This window comes from Bos indicus x Bos taurus, chromosome 20 (assembly GCF_003369695.1).
Source record: "Bos indicus x Bos taurus breed Angus x Brahman F1 hybrid chromosome 20, Bos_hybrid_MaternalHap_v2.0, whole genome shotgun sequence".
Lineage (NCBI taxonomy): Eukaryota > Metazoa > Chordata > Mammalia > Artiodactyla > Bovidae > Bos > Bos indicus x Bos taurus.
In genome coordinates, this window is record NC_040095.1 from 58,461,248 (window position 1) to 58,477,925 (window position 16,678).

The following is a 16,678-nucleotide window of genomic DNA, read 5'->3' on the forward strand; positions in this document are numbered from 1 at the left end:
TCACCTTATCTTTTTCATATCTATATATTTTACGGACTTGTATCATGGGCTCCTTACCACACGCAGTTTAGGATTGTAATTTATGAAAATCTCAATCCCCATGGCATATGGTAACTCTTGTGACATTCTCATTAAAAGATATTTTTCCCCACTATTTCTGTTTTTCACCTTAAAAAAATTACATGTGATGATTAAAAAGCATGGTGGTAAAATGGTCTTAATTGGAGCAAGGGCCCGCGGATACTTTATAATGAAATGCCTCCTCCAAGACCACCTGTGTCCTTCTGAAAGGGCGGCCAGGGGAACTCCAAGGACCCAGATGCCTGCACACTTGGCAGAATCAAACCAGAATCCCTTTGCCTGAATTCTCTCAATGACCGAAAATGAGTAAGTGGCTGCTGTTTCACCCAAAAGGAAGAAACACTTGCAGCGTCCCAGGGACCGAACCCAGGACTCCTGCACTGCAGGCGGATTCTTTACCCTGTGCTGCAGGCACGCAGACCTTCCACAACCGCCACACAGAAGAGAACTGACTTTTTACGTTTTCTGGAGAAACCATGTTTTACGATTTTCCTTCGCCTGAACCCAGGCAAGGACTAAGTGAAGCGGAGCCGTGGCTGGGGGCTTCTCGCCCGCCCGTTGGTCTCCAGCAGCCCCTCCCTAGAGCTCTGCAATGAGGCCTGTTTGTATTCCAAGAACACAGCTTGGGAGGACAACAGCCAGCCCCTGGCTCGAATGACCAGCTCCCAGGTGAGTTGTGGGCCAGGCTCCGCCAGAGGAAGAGGGGCTCTTGACTCACGCGAGGGTGGTGTAGCCCTTGCTGCAAGTGAACCTGCTTCCAGAACCTCAAATTGGCTGCAGGTGGGTGTCACACCAAATTTCTGAGAGCGCTTCAGAAGGAGGAGGGACGCAGGCTAATAAAAGCCACCTCCCCTCCAGGGCAGAGAGTACAACTCGCAAAGTCACATCCTCCAGCCCAGTACAACGCGGGCGCTTAGAAACCACACTAAGGGGCTTGCGGTTCTGCAGGAGACTCACACAGAGCAGAAAGTGGTCCCTCGGCTGAAGGGGATTGGAAAGGATGGCTCCATCACGGTTACAAGAGACAGGCCACACCGGCAGCCAGAACAACCCCCGCAGGACACGCCTTACCCAGCCTCTCATCCACCCAGCAGCTTGCTCCCTGGGCCACATGGTGGAGGCCTGAGGCTTGGACTGATCAGAGGCCATCCTAACCATGTGGCCACCAGGCCCCCTTGCTCACCCCAACCCCAAGGCCAAGTTCACAGGACAAGCCGTCACAAAACCTGCTGCTGGGTTTCTAAGATGACCACTGTAAGCCTCTCGCACATCCGGGTGAAAAAAAGAAATCTGCGAGAACTGAAAAATGCAAGATGGCAAAAATGCTGTGTTTCTCACCACCCTCCCCCTGCCAAGAGAAAGAAGTGGGGAGAGGGGGAAGCAAAAGAAAACATAAAGAAATCTATGAGAAAAAGCTTTTCCCAAAGTAGCAGCTTACCAAATCCAGCATTTTATTTAGGAAAGAAACTCTGGGTATAGTTTTTTTTTTTTTTTTCAGGGAGGTTAACCCTTTGCCCATTACTAATGTGATCACAAGCGGTTTTGACTTTAAAATAACTCTTGGAAGTCTTCCTTGATTGTGACACACGTGAGATGCAACGGACAGTTACGATGTCAAGAAGCTCAAACTTACCTGATGGTGCAGTGGCTAAGAGTCCGCCTGCCAACGCAGGAGACATGGCTTCCATCCCCAGGCCAGGAAGACCCCACATGCCTTGGGGCAACTAAGCCCATGTGCCACAACCACTGAACCTGGGCTCTGGAGTCAACGACTGAAACCCGAGCACCTGAGAGCCTGTTCTCTGCAACAAGAGAAGCCACTGAAATGAGAAACCTGGGCACTTGGCAACGAAGGATGGCCCCTGCTTGCCACAACTAGAGAAAGCCTGTGCAAAAGCAAGGAAAACCCAGCACAGCCAAAAATAAATGAATAAAAAGGTTAAAACAAAAGCATGCCAAGAAGTTCAATTGGAAAGATGTATTTGAAAAGGCAAACTTTAAGTGTGAAAAAGCCAGGCAAAGCAGAGAGAAGACAGCTCCCGGGTTCCAGGCTTCTGGGCTCTGAGCTCTGCAGAAGCTGGGTCCATGCCACACTTGCCCTCACTCTGAACATGTCAGAACCAGAGGCACAGGACCGTGCTGGGCAGGTGCTGAGAGCTGAGCTGCGGGACAGGACTAAACAGCTTCGTTGACTGAAAAGCGGGAAGAGGAAGGAAAGTCAGGAAGCAGACAGCTGGACCCACGCGTGCTATTTTCAGTCACAGGCCTGGAAAGCAAGACCACGGGAGGGCAGGGAGCCCAGAGGCGCCTGCTCGCTGTGTTTGCTGAGTGAGCAGCACTTATCCACAAACACTCATTTGAAAGGCCTCTTTCTTTATCCCCTGAAAACCTAAGGTATGGCAGGCAGGTAACCAGCTGACTGGTCCCTCCCACAAAAGAACAGGCGGAATAAACCTTTCGCCTCAAGTTGGAATCAAAGATGGGCCACCGTCGTCAACAGTGACTTTGATGGGCACCGTAACCTTTATGTTGAAAAGCACTTCTTGATCCGCCACTGGTTTTTGAAATACTTCTGTTGCCGTTATGCCTGAAGTTGTACTTTTGAAATAAATCTGCCTTTTCTTAGAACTGAGGCACTCTACCCTAGCGTGGGGGGAACTTTGTTTTTCTGATTGAGTAACTCAAGTCAGCAAAGACTGCATTCGTTTTGTGGCTTTATGGGTGCACTTAAGAAACTTGTTAAAAATTATAAAAAGCCACCATCACTTGGAAAGATAGAGGGAACCAATGCCAGGTGCCACCTTCGCCAGGCTGCTGGCGGGGAGGGTGCCCCCTGCTTGTTCCTGCAGGGCAGCAGCTGGCCTGGGCTGCACAAGGGGTGATGGCCTCATATCTGGGGATGCACGGATGAACCTCATGAAGAGCACGGAGTCACCACCCTACACGTGTGCAGCTGATGTGGTAGGACTGAAGAAGTGGTTGGGAAAACGTCTCAAGCGAGACTCTCCCCTTCTTCAGAGGCTGCCCATTCGGTATGTGGTCAGTGTTTACTGCTGAGACACCAAGATGCGAAAGTCCAGGTGCTAAATCTTAGCAGTTTACCTTTCGCACAGCTTCGAGCTTCCAACAAACACAGCTTCTAAATCCACTGCAATCAAGAGTGCTCAGCTAATGGACAAGGAAGTTGTGGTACAAATACACAATGGGATATTACTCAGCTACAAAAAGGAACGCATTTGAGTCAGTTCTAATGAGGTGGATGAACCTAGAGCCTGTCATACAGAGTGAAGTCAGTCAGGAAGAGAAAGACAAATATCGTATATTAACACATACATGTGGAGTCTAGACGGAGAAGGCATGGCAACCCACTCCAGTACTCTTGCCTGGAAAATCCCATGGACGGAGAAGCCTGGTAGGCTGCAGTCCATGGGGTCGCTAAGAGTGAGGCACGACTGAGCGACTTCACTTTCATGCACTGGAGAAGGAAATGGCAACCCACTCCAGTATTCTTGCCTGGAGAATCCCAGGGACAGAGGAGCCTAGTGGGCTGCCATCTATGGGGTCGCACAGAGTCGGACATGATTGAAGCGACTTAGCAGCAGCAGCATGGAGTCTAGAGGGCTTCCCCAGTGGCTCAGAGGTAAAGAATCAGCCTTCGGTGCAGGAGTTGCAGGAGATCCAAGTTTGATCCCTGGGTCAGGGAAGATCCCCTGGAGGAAGAAATGCAACCCACTTCAGTATTCGTGCCTGGAGAATCTCATGAACAGAGGAGCCTGGTGGGCTACAGTCCATAAGGTCTCCAAGAGTCAGACACGACTAAAGAGACTTGGCATGCACGTGTGGAGTATAGAAAGATAGCACTGATGATCCGACTTGCAGGGCAGCAAAGGAGACACAGACATTTTGGACACAGTAAGGGAAGGAGAGGGTGGGATGATATGAGCAAATAGCACTGAAACATATACATGCCGTATGTAAAACAGATCCCCAATAGAGGTTCAATGTATGATGAAGGTAACCCAGAGCCAGTGCTCTGTGACAGCCTAGAGGGGTGGGATGGGAGGGAGGTGGGGGGGCGGTTCCAGAGGGAGGGGACACATGTACACCTGATGCCGATTCACGTTGATGTACAGCAAAAATCATCACAATAATTATGCTCTAATTAAACATTTTTTAAAAATAAAACAACAAAAAAGTGCTCAGTAAGAGGCCACTGTATAGCAATTGCAAGAGCAAATAATGAGTGGCTGAGAAGGAGGCACTTTTTCAAATGAAGACACAGTCACAGCTAAAACCTATGCAGCACTCAGGACATGCAAGGCATTGTTCTACACGCACAGTTTTAGTACAGCCCTAGAGTGGGGAGCAGTATTGTCCGCTTTTACAGATGAGGAAACAGGTGCAGAGGCTGCTGAGAAGCAGAGCTCAGAGGCCTGGCTGGGGAGCCCCACCCTGCTCAGTCGTGTCCGACTCTTTACAACCCCATGGACTGTAACCCGCCAGGCTCCTCTGTCCATGGAATTCTCCAGGCACGAATACTGGAGTGGGTTGCCATTTTCTTCTCCAGGGATCTTCCCTGACCCAGGGATTGAACCTGCGTCTCCTGCACTGCAGGCAGATCCTTTACCGTCTGAGCCACCAGGGAAGCCCAATCATCTGCTGCTGGTCATTAAAGACTTTGCTTACCCTACTCTTGTTACCATTTGGGCAGAGTCAGGACTCTGATGCCTGGGAATTGAAACTATGTGCTGTCAATGGAAAGGCTTCCGGATGGAGTGACTCAATTTCATGCCTATGCGGGCAAACCTACAGGAGGCCCTGGGAGGTTCTGGCAAACCCAGCCCATGGGGCAGAATCTCTGAGTCAAGGCTGCCTCTTGCTTCTAGCAGCTTCGGGCAGAGGGGAGAGCATGAGCTTAAGGGGATTGGCACATAGGCCAGGGATGTGAGCAGTGAGGCTGAATGCAAGCGGGAGGCACTTCCTAAGTAGGCTTGACGCAGTTTTCCTTTCTTAAAAACATGAATCCAGCCACATTTTAAAACGTACTGGCATTAATTACTTTATATACTGCCGCAGAACTACAATCTGTGTAAACCTGTCCAAGTTCCTACAGTGGAGACTGTTGCTTCCCAGAGGTTTATTGACTTTTTAAACTGCATAAAATTTCATATCCCCAACGTAGCACTAAATACACTTCATGAAAAATAACTGAAACCGTTTATTTTTCTAAATGTGTGGACTTACACATTCACATCCCAAGCTTAGGGCAGAGCATGCCAAGTACCAACCTCAAGTGAACGTCTCGCTCATTACAAATAAGACCTGCATGGCCTTAGCCCTGAAGAAAGCTCACACCTGGCCCCCTGCTGGCCTGGGCCCCTTTCCCCCAGGCTGCCCTGGCTTGCCTTGGCTACTTTTTCCATCCCGACTTCAAGATGCTTTGTTCTATGCTGCTGCTGCTGCTAAGTCACTTTAGCCGTGTCCGACTCTGTGTGACCCCATAGACGGCAGCCCACCAGGCTCCTCCATCCCTGGTGTTCTCCAGGCAAGAACACTGGAGTGGGTTGCCATTTCGTTCTCCAATGCATGAAAGTGAAAAGTGAAAGTGAAGTCGCTCAGTCATGTCTGACTCCTAGCAACCCCATGGACTGCGGCCTACCAGGCTCCTCCGTCCATGGGATTTTCCAAGCAAGAGTATTGGCATGGGTTGCCATTGCCTTCTCCAGCTTTGTTCTATAGTAGCTTATATCTGACCCTCATATTTTTCTTTTTTCCTTATATATATACATTTTTGTTATAGGAAGCAATCCACAAGACTAATAAAGAGGACAGAAGGAAAAAAATATTAAAAGCTGCTTCTTTAATATGCTAAAAGTACTTAGCTTGTACTCAGCTTGAGTGTGAAATAACAGGATGTAGAGTCGCCAGGTAATTAAATGCACATTCTGTTTCTGGCTCCCCACTCCACTGCTGGGTGGCCTGTGAGGGTCACCAGGCCTCCCTCGTCCCCTCGGTGCCCCGGAGGCTTTTCCTCCCTACCTCGGGGAGGCAAGCTCAGGACAAATGAGGTAAGAATCTGGCAAGCGTCTGATTCCTTTGGAACCCAAATCATAATTTCATGAGATCACTTTATCAGCACAATACCATTGAGATGAGCAGGAATCAGTGCTGAACTTACATCTGAGACAGAGAGATGGCCTATTTCAAAACCGACATTTCAAGGAAAGAAAGGTCCTCGTGGGGACCCGTGGTCTGCATCGGCTAACAGCGTCCCCTGGAAAGCGGGGGTCTCCAGCAGCCCCTCCTTCACAGACTCATAACCTTCTGCGCCTCGTCTGAGAGTCACTACGGCACTGGGCAGATAACTTTTCCTCAGAATTCTCCAAGAGGCCAAGTCAAAAACATCCCCCCACCCAGTTTCTGAAAGGGAACCAAACTCCATGATAACAACTAACTCATAACAGACATCGTAAATGAGGTCCAAGAGGCAGAACATGGTTAAGTAATTGCGCTTGCCAGATCTATCTGCCTCTGTCAGCAGAGGCTGTTTAAACTTGAAATATGGAGGGTGGGAAGAACCTCGATACATACGAAAAGTTAACTGCCTCAGAGATAAGAGGAGGGTTTTCTGGTTAAGCCCAGTTTAGCACAACAGTGCATTTTACAAACTGATGCAGAAAAGGAGGCCGTTTCCTAAATGTATCCCCCCGAGTCATCGACTGACCCTGAAATGTTCTATCGGAGAAGTACAGACAGGCAGATGGCTGCAAGAAGAAGGCGGAGAACACACGTGTGCAGGCACATGCGTGTGTGGTTGCAGACATGGGCCGTGCCCTGTATGAGGCTCCAGGGGTGTGGCCCCTCCAAACCCCACACTCAGAAGCATCCACGCGGCTTGTTCTCCTCAGTGCAGAGCCCAGAGTGGAGGGAGACAAGCCCCTGCAGCTCCACGGCCTGAGGAGGACACGTCAGCCCTTTCACGTACTTCTGAGCCTACTGAAGACCTGTGGCCTCAATGAGGGGCATTAAGTACACGCCACCTCCACTTCAGTCAACAGCTTTGGCGTGTCACTGCCCATGCTTCAGAGTCATGAGGACATTAGGCTGAGAATGAGGCCACCGCCTCCGCAGCCCTGGGGCCACGGGTGGAGGACTGACGACAGGCCGCCTCACAGAAGTGGCCCTGGGAGCGGGTGGGGGCTTCTGAGCCAAGGAAGGAAGTTTTGAGATGGGGTATGAGAGGCGGTAAACCAAAACTGGTGAATTGCCTTCAGGGATAAAATACTTAGGAGGCGGCTCTTTAATAATCCTAATACCCCAGTAGATCCCCAGTGTAAAATGACTAATTTCTGCAAACCCATGCTTCTGTGAGTGGTTGATTCCTTCCCTCTCATAAGGTACTAGAACTTGCTGCCTTAAAAGCAACAGTTCCTAGGATAATGCCGTATTTTTTCTACAGGAGCTGTGCAGGCTCGATTCTGAGTTCCTAGAACAAGTGAACAAGTTCCAAGCAGAACAAGTGAACCCTTCCCAACTCCAGGATAGAGCTTTATTTCTGAGGTAAACCTTCTGGGGACTCCAGTCAACTGCAGGTCAGAGGACAGGGCCCCCGGTTCTGTGGGGGGCCAGAGCCACGGCCTGGTGCCGGGCAGCTGCACTTCAAAGTCGGGGGCTGGAGAACTAGGAGCCCCCCTTACCAGGTGCAGGGATTACTTCCCAACTCTCACCACCACCCATCCAGACAGAAACCACCAGAGAGAAACAAAGTTGCCTTTCTTCTAGAACTGATCTCTGGAAAACACCTTAACATCCTTTCCAAAAGGCAGAACTTTTTACACTTATGTTTCTCTGGCAATTTCACTCAAATAACTTATTTTTAGAATAGACTTTACATACACAGGTATATATGAATAGCTAGCCCCTTGTTTTTATAGAATCTTAGTTCCCGGTCCAGGGATTGAACCCACACCCCCAGCAGGGAAAGTGCTGCATGGACACCTGGCCGCTAGGGAATTCCCTAAGTACACTTATAAATTCAGATAAACACAGACCAGATCCATGAGAGAATATCTGGTAAGACTGTGACTTTGGGGCCTGGTGGGCCCCCAGCGGGGGTGTGATGCTCAGTCAGCCTCAGGGGGTCTGTGAGTGGGTCTGGATGAAGGCGGCCGGTCCCCTCTGCATGAGCCTCGGTTATTTCGGACTTTTCCTTCAGGTGGAAGTCTTGTGCGACTATTTAGATAACCTAATTACCTCAAATTTTTTTTTTTTTTTAAGAAAATACTCGGGATTACTCTAAAGAAAAATGTCCAAGTTCAGTTTATTTTCTAAACCGCAAGACTACGCGTGGGGCTGCAGAGAGAGGCTATTAGGCACTGAATGCATGAACAGCTCATTTATCTTATTCCTCGTTATTACCACTGGCGAGAAATACTTGCTAAATGTAATACACTGAGCTGGGAACAAAATCAAATGAGACACTGTTTTTTTTTGTTCTCCAATCCTGATACTCAAAGCAGTCTAAGTTCTGGGACTTATTACTTACTGAAGTCAAAAAGGAGGTCGGGAAAGAGCTAATTACTCGAATTAGAAGGATTCTGAAAAAATGAAAGTGGTGAGGAAAACATTTTTAAACCTACTTACTTCTGTCCTGGAAACAACAGTCAATACCGTGAATTCTTCTGCAAAGCTGAGTGAGAAAAGAGCCACGTCTGGGCCCCTGAGACCAGCTGCTGGGCTCTCTCCTCTGACAGCAGTCGCTCCCAAGAGACAGGAGGTCGGGGCGGGGAGTGGGCTGTCGCTGAGCGCAGACAGACCCTAGATCCTGGGACTAAGGACCCGCGTGGGGAAGTCCAGGGTCAGACAGGGAGAAACTACCTAGGAATCCTGAACCGATGGCAAGATCAAGGAAGCCCCTGAGTGAGTGAGTGGAAGTCGCTCAGTTGTGTCCGACTCTTTGCGACCCCATGGACTATATGGTCCATGGAATCCTCTAGGCCTGAATACTGAAGAAGCCTTTCCCTTCTGCAGGTGATCTTCCCAACCCAGGGATCGAACCCAGGTCTCCCACATTGCAGGCAGATTCTTTACCAGCTAAGCCACCAGGGAAACCCAAGAATACTCGAGTGGGTAACTTATCCCCTTCTCCAGCGGATCTTCCCAACCAAGGAATCAAACTGGGGTCTCCTGCATTGCGGGCGGACTCTTTCCCAACTGAACTATGAGGGAAGCCCAACAAAACTCCTACTTGCTGTTAAATAATTTGTTTCAAGAACCTGGTCTGGTCCTCTAGCAAGGGAACCAGGCAGGTGTTCCTCTTGGTAGGGACAGAGGCCTCTGTGGACATCGGCGCCCTCCGCTGGCTTTTGCAGGGTCCTCTAGTCACCTGTGTATCACATAAGCCCAGGCGTCCAGCTTCTCCCATTGGTTTGTTTTGTAGGTTTATTGACTTTATCAAGACAGGATCATGGGACTCTGTAGGCCACTGCTGTAGAAGTGAATCTAGACTTCTCTGATGCACATCAGACCCTCCCTCCTGGTGGTCAGCACGGGTGCAGGCCCAGCCTGGGGCCTCCTGGTGGTCAGTCCACGGTCACGCAAGGCCTCGCCCACCCTCTGCAGATGCCACTGCTCCTGCTTCAGTCAGAGCAGCCCCGCTTTTACGCACCAGGGCTCTGTGTAAGATTTAATGTCAGACAATAGGGTCTTCTGCTTGATATAAAATAAAAAAGCTTAAACACACATCCTTAGGACACTCGCACAGAGAACCATGCAACGGCACTGGAGAGGATGAATGACTGTTTCCTGAATCCTCAGGGTTCAAGTCCTCTCATCCTGACACTCCGTCTTTGCTCCTGGCGCCCCTGGTAACCCGTGGCAACTGTCTGAAACGCTGATGAGAAACTGTCCTTTATCAACAAACCGGAGACTGGCTACACGCGCCTCCCCAAAGAAAGGGCCAGCTCCCGCTCACCTTGTCACTGTCCAGCGTGTTCTGAGACGTCCGGGAGGCAATGGAAATCGTATCGGGCTGGCTGCTGCCATCTCCTTGGCTGTCCAAATCCTCTCCATCCCTGGAGACACAAAGATGCAGATTCCTGACACTGCTGGGTCTGCGCCTCATGACTGGTGACGAGTGTCCATCAGACAGTGGACACAGAACAGATTTGTTCAAAGAAGTGGGAATTGGTCTGTATGACTGCAGCTGATATTAACATTGATGACAGCCGATCACTCTTCAGTGACAGGCTTTGGGCTGGACTGGGCTGTGTGTCTACTACCTACCACTGCACTTAGTTCTCCCGGATCAAATACAGCCGAAATGGTCAGTGCCATCTGAGAGACAAGAAGCAAATGCGTGTAGATGCTATACAACTCGTCCAAGGTCACAGGCACTATTCACACATGCACACGGATTAACGGCTGGAAAAGGAAGAGAGAACTAGGGATGTGCATGTAGACTTTCACTGGCTTTAAGGTGAAGGAGGCTGTTGTCTTCACGAAGCCATTTCATTAGGAAGAATGATGATATGTGTGAATTGTATTTAAAAAGAACATTGCTCAAAATGTTTGAGAAAAATGATTTCTGAAAACTAGTAAGTTAACATTGCCTTGTTACTGCCCTTAAATAAATACCAACTTGGAAAAACGAACCCAGACACTGACCTCCTTCCCTTCTGTCTCGTGGCTGGAGCTGTTTTGGGGATGTGGATGGGCTCCTTCAGGGCGCCTTTCAGGTGGATGGTCCTTTCCTGGATCACCTCCCGGATATGCTTGATCCAGTCCTGCTTGTTCTCAATACTGGAGGCCTGGACAGAGGGTGAGAACTGGTCAGGGTACTGCGCTGACCACACTCAGGTGCCCACATTCCGTGAGTTGTTCATTTAAAACATAACTTTTCAGCAGAAAAGCAACCATCTCCTGTATTTAATGTGCCACCCAATAAATGACCCTAATTTTGAACATTCTGTCATCCGGACCATTTTCATTCTGTATAGCATTGATGATATTCCAGATCTCTGAATAGTCTAGCAATCGATCACTCCCCAGCCCCAAGACTTTTTAAGCAGCCTTGGGTAAATTCTAGGAAAACAGAGCTGCCCCCAAACCCAAATGTCCTGAGGTCCTTTAGGCAGACAAGTGGCCCGTGGCCCTTGCAGCACCAGGAGCAACCTGAACCAGTGGCCCCCAACCCCATCCCTCTTGCCACCTCACCCCTTGGACTCATGATCAACAGGTGCAGCTGCACCGATTCTCCACTTGCACCCGTTCCCCACCCCCACTCGCACCCTGTGGAGTAGAGGCCTCCCTAATCCTCCTGCCGTAAAGGAGGACCCGCAGCCTGGACACGTTAGAAATGTACCCAAGGTCACACTGCCAGCAGGTGAAGAGGCCAGCATTCCTGGGGGTGGACATCCACACACACCCATCCCCTCAAACTCTGCCTGAATCCACCATGCGTTAGGCTGCTGGGATAAACCAGGGCAGCCTACTGTAGCCAGTGACATATGGTGGGCTTCCCTCAACTCCACTGCATCGCTGGACAAAGGTTCTCTGGAAAGGACGCAGCACAGACACTCAACAGGCACTGACTGAATGCACACATATGGCATCAGAGTTTCCAGATTTTTCTTTTACGGTGCCTCAAAGGAGGTAGGCTTTTTTTTTTTTTAATTTCCCCCTCCCTTTTTACATGACCTGGGCCTTAGCAACAGTTTTTAATTTCCTTACGGAAAACATCCACCTCCTATGATATAAGCATAATTCCCTGAGAATGATTACAACAATCGTCAGTGGGACGATGCATGAGATCAGGCAGGGAGGGGAACCCAAGCAGTTTCTCATGTTGGACCTTGTTTTTGTCAAGCCCCATGCTGGGAAAAGAAATTAAGACTGAGAACTCTCTTTCTAAATAACATATTTTAACTGGAGGATGTGTCTTTTCAGTTGAGGGAAATAAATGAAGGACAGAAAGAGCCTCTTGCTTCTCTTCCCAGATCCCAGGCCAGGAGAGCAGTAAAACCCACCTCTCCTGGGGAGGGAGGCAGAAAGATTAGGCAGCTGGGGAGTCTGTGCATGAAGTAAGTGTCTCAGGATGGAAACTGTGAACGATACGGAACTGTTGGAATTTACACGCCTGATACAGATGTTTGGGAGGTTAAACAAAGGGAAGTGACTGAGCAAGAACATCTGGCAGGGTTTCAACCGCAGAGGAGACCCATACCACGGTTCAGCAACAAGAGGATCCCAGTCATTTAAATAAAGCAAGCCGAGTATTACATTTATGGAGAGCAATTCTCCTAACCTTGAAGAAATTAAACGCAGAAAAAAAGGTACCAATTTTTCAGAAACGGTAAAACAAAGATAACGCAGCTGGAGGACTAAGTAAACCAGTCAATCCTACAGGAAATCAACCCTGAATATTCACTGGAAGGACAGATGTGGAAAGTGAAACTCCAATACTTTGGCCTCCTGATGCAAAGAGCCAACTCACTGGAAAAAGACCCTGATGCTGGGAAAGATTGAAGGCAGGAGGAGAAGTGGGCAACAGAGGATGAGACAGCTGGATGGCATCATCGACTCAAGTGGCCACGGGCCACTTGTCTGCCTAAAGGACATGAGTTTGAGAAACTCTGGGGGACAGCAGAAGGCAGGGAAGCCTGGCATGCGGTGGTCCCGGGGTCACAGAGAGTTGGACACAGCGTAGCATCTGAACAACAACAAAGGTCCCACTTGGTTAGGAGAAGGGAAAAACCTGTTTCATACTCTCAGTAGTCTCAATCTGTTTAGGAAAGGATTTAGAAATAAACTTCTCCTTTTCAGACCATAAAATGAAAAACAGTCATCATTTTGTTCTACAGCTACTAGGCCATCATCACCACTGCCGTTGCCACGGTTACTGTTGCCACCGCTGCCACTGGGCCTCCCTGGCAACTATGACAGTGACGTGGGAGTCCTGCAATGCAGGAGACCCAGGTTCAAGCCCTGGGCCAGGAAGATCCCCCGGGGAAGGGAATGGCCACCCACTCCAGCATTCTTGCCTGGAGGACTTCATGGACAGAGGAGCCTGGCAGGCTACAGTCCCTGGGGCTGCAAAGAGTCAGACACGACTGAGTGATTGACAGTTTCAGTTTCTCACCACCACCGCCACCATCTCCAGCTTCCCTGGTGGCTCAGCTGGTAAAGAGTCCACCTGCAATATTAGAGACCTGGGTTCGATCCCTGGGTTGGGAAGATCCCTTGGAGGAGGCAACAGCTACCCACTCCAGTATTCTGGCCTCCAGGACTATACAGTCCATGGGGTCACAACGAGTCAGACATGACTGGGCAACTTGCACTTCACACCACCACCTACACCCTCACCACCACTTACACCGTAACTACCACCACTGTTAAAATACCCACCTCCTCCACCATCCCTACCACTGTCTACATCCTCCCCACCATCTATCACATCACCACCACCCCCTCTACCAACATCCATACCCTCACTACCATCTGTACCATAACTACCATCATCAGTGCTAAAATACCCACCAACACCTACACGACCACCACCAGCACCTACACCCTCACCACCATCTCCACCACCGCCTACACCCTCACGATCTATACAATAACCACATCACACCACTGCTAAAATATCTACCACTGCCTACACGACCACCACCAGCACCTATGCCATAACCACCACCACCAAGCAATCTCTGAAATTATTAACGACATCATTTCCTTTAGTGTCTTGCTAGAAGTCAGAAAAATACTACCCCAAATTCCCTAGAAAACAAACTTTCATTTGGTAAAGCCTATAGGAAATGTGACTGTTCAACTGCATCATGGGTATTTCATTTAGGACATAGTAAATATGGCTAAATAATAATATATCTGACTAAAATATCTGGCATGATTTCTCAGATGCACCCTTGGGCGTTTGTCACTGCAGCTAATCTGGAGAAACACTCAACCAAAGTTGGAAGTTTTCACGTCTTGAATATACTTTGAAATTTTATGCCTTAGAGAAAGCTCAGCTATCTAATATCTAGCTATCAGTGCAATTTATATTTTATAGAGCTTTATGCCAGGACTAACAAGAAAAATACACTCGGTTGGTAATTATATATTCATTGCAAAACAATCCATCATTTCCATGTGAATAAAGACCTTAGGAACACAATGGATTCCATAGTCAGCGGACACTCTATGATTGCAGTATTGTTGAATAACTCACAGTCGCTGGAAATACCGTAGAGAGATGAAAAGGAATGTAAAAGACAAAATCACTGACATGCAAGTCCATACACCAGAGGCCCATTAAGCTGCTGGCTCATCTCCCAATATTCTACAAATCTTCAGCTACATCTGCCCCCAAACATCCTAAAGTTTCTTATGGTCTTTCCAGACAGCTCAAAAACACAGTTCCATCTGTATTTTCTTAAACATGGGAGGAGGGAAGTCCCTAAGACATCCTTAGAGTCCTCCATCATTCCTAGGAGAGGTCAATATAATCAAAACAGAGTTCAAATCAAATATTCAAAGATATATTCCTCTCTCAAAGACGATATATTCAAAAACAACCTCAGTGTTTATGAACACTTCAAACGATAACATACCAAACCCTGTACCTGATTATGCCCCCCGCCCTTCTCTGCTTCCAAACTAGAAAGCCAAAGGGTCTAGGACCCCACAGAGATTCTGGGCACGTTCAGCCTTCAAAGTGTCAAAAGGCCCTCACAGATGCAGCGATGCCTATTTTCCTCTGGAAACCAGAGGTCAAGTGTACAATGGGAGCTACTGGTTCATAGCTCCCTCCTTTTGTACCTCAACTTGCTATATCTCTTAAACAATCACCCTGGATAAATACTCACTTAAAAAAAATACTCTATAAGACCAGAAGCATGGAGAAGATGAGAAAGACCTTTCTCCATGTGATCTTTTGTAGGCAGCAAAAGTTTAGCTCAAGATACTGCACCACTAGAATACCACACGGGGTTCATCTTACTGTTCTTTCTGTGGTGATCACCAAGCTTAGGGGCCACCAAGGGAACAAAAAGAAGGACACGACAACCTGTTTCAACAACAGGAAAAGGCACACGTGTAACAGATATGGTGAATGTGTCACAGAGCGCATTCCCCAGCTTCAGTGGACGTACCTTAAGGACAATCTTATTATCTGAAGTTGGTGTCCTCCCCACCCACAGTGCGAATTTGCAAGGGTCTCCTTCAACGTGCTCTGTGACACCCAGCTCTGAGGTCTGGAGAAAAAAAGACAATTACATGATTAGGCGGGATATAGAACAGAGCGCGAGGAAGTCATCTTTGGTGACTCGTGGTCAAGCTCCATTGTAACGACAGTTTGTTTACGCTGATACACAGCCCTTGGGTCTCATTTCAGTTCAAATGAGGACATTCTGTTCTTAGGCTACCCAAGATTGGCTTCATCTCTTTCGCTTCCTCTGAGTACTTCTACCTGGAAATCCTGATGCAGGTCAACAGGCCAAGTCAGAAAAACCAAAATAGCTGAAAACTCTTATTATCTGGAAAATCAAGAGTTGACTATTTTCAGCCTTGTAAACACTAAGATGAGTCTGTCCTAGTTGTGACCAAGCTGCCGCCATGAATTTTCATTATCGAAGCAACTTCACAGAAGACAAATGGTACTTTAAAGCTCAGTTATTTTCCAATGTGCTTATCAACAGCATTAATGTACAGTAGTTCACCAATCATTTTAAGGGCAAAGAGACAAACTTTCTGTCTGTAGTTACATGCATTTGCAGGGGTGGAGATACAGGTCAACATCTTCATCCCCCCTTCAATAATCAAGTTCATCCCAATGCATTCTCTCCCTTCCAGCAAGGGAAATGATTCATAATCTGGCCTCTGAGAGAACCTTAACTTTTAAAAGATAAATTAAGTGAAGATGTATCAGCTTCTAAAACAGACCAGAGTGGTCTCTAAGGACTGATTAAAGCCAGCTAGTGAAATGGCTAGCCAGGAATGCTGCATTTTTTCTCTGCAGTTACAATATGATCTAAAATGATGTCAGGCAGGCTGTGGGCCAAAAGACAATCTCAAGCAGGACACAAGCCAAGGAAAATGGTATGAAAGCCATTAGCTTGAATGTGTAAACTCCAGGTGATTATTAAGATGCTTTCTACGCTTGGTCGTATTCTATTGTTCCAGGACTTTGATTAACATGAGGATATCACAAAAATGTGTAAGTTGTCCAAATTCCAAGTTTCTACCAACATGTATAAGTGATCTGCCACATCTGGTGAAGAAACCGAATTCTCCTGCACTTTCTGTTCTCCAACAGTGATTTTTCCTCCCCCTGCCTGACCCTGCCCAGAAATTCTGTGTTGAGAGCCCTCTGAGGTATTGCCCGTGAAGGGGAGGCAGAGCTCAGGGGACCTGGAAGTTGACACCCGCTCGAGACTTTTCTGAGCATTGACTCGTGGTTTATAGAGACTTGGGTGGGGCTGCTAACCTGTGGAAAAAAGAACCAGGTTATATCTCTCTTGCCAGGAAGTACATGACAAGTTAAAGGTAAATGCATCGCTGTATCTGTCAAGCATGGCAGAGAGGCTGTCTCTGGGTGGAA

General features: G+C 48.2%; 1 protein-coding gene across 2 annotated transcripts in view; it reads right to left on the minus strand.

Annotated features, from left to right (window-relative positions):
- Positions 1-16,678, minus strand: part of TRIO (trio Rho guanine nucleotide exchange factor) — a 363,125-nt gene that overhangs the window by 92,702 nt on the left and 253,745 nt on the right. For both annotated transcript variants that reach the window (XR_003507150.1, XM_027519979.1), the window contains exons 31-33: positions 15,231-15,332; positions 10,747-10,889; positions 10,055-10,154 (exon numbers count right to left, since the gene is read on the minus strand). Coding sequence is in view for 1 of the 2 variants with exons in the window: in XM_027519979.1 (XP_027375780.1) it covers positions 10,055-10,154; positions 10,747-10,889; positions 15,231-15,332 (345 nt within the window). In the remaining variant the exon portion in view is untranslated. The remainder of the gene's footprint in view (positions 1-10,054; positions 10,155-10,746; positions 10,890-15,230; positions 15,333-16,678) is intronic.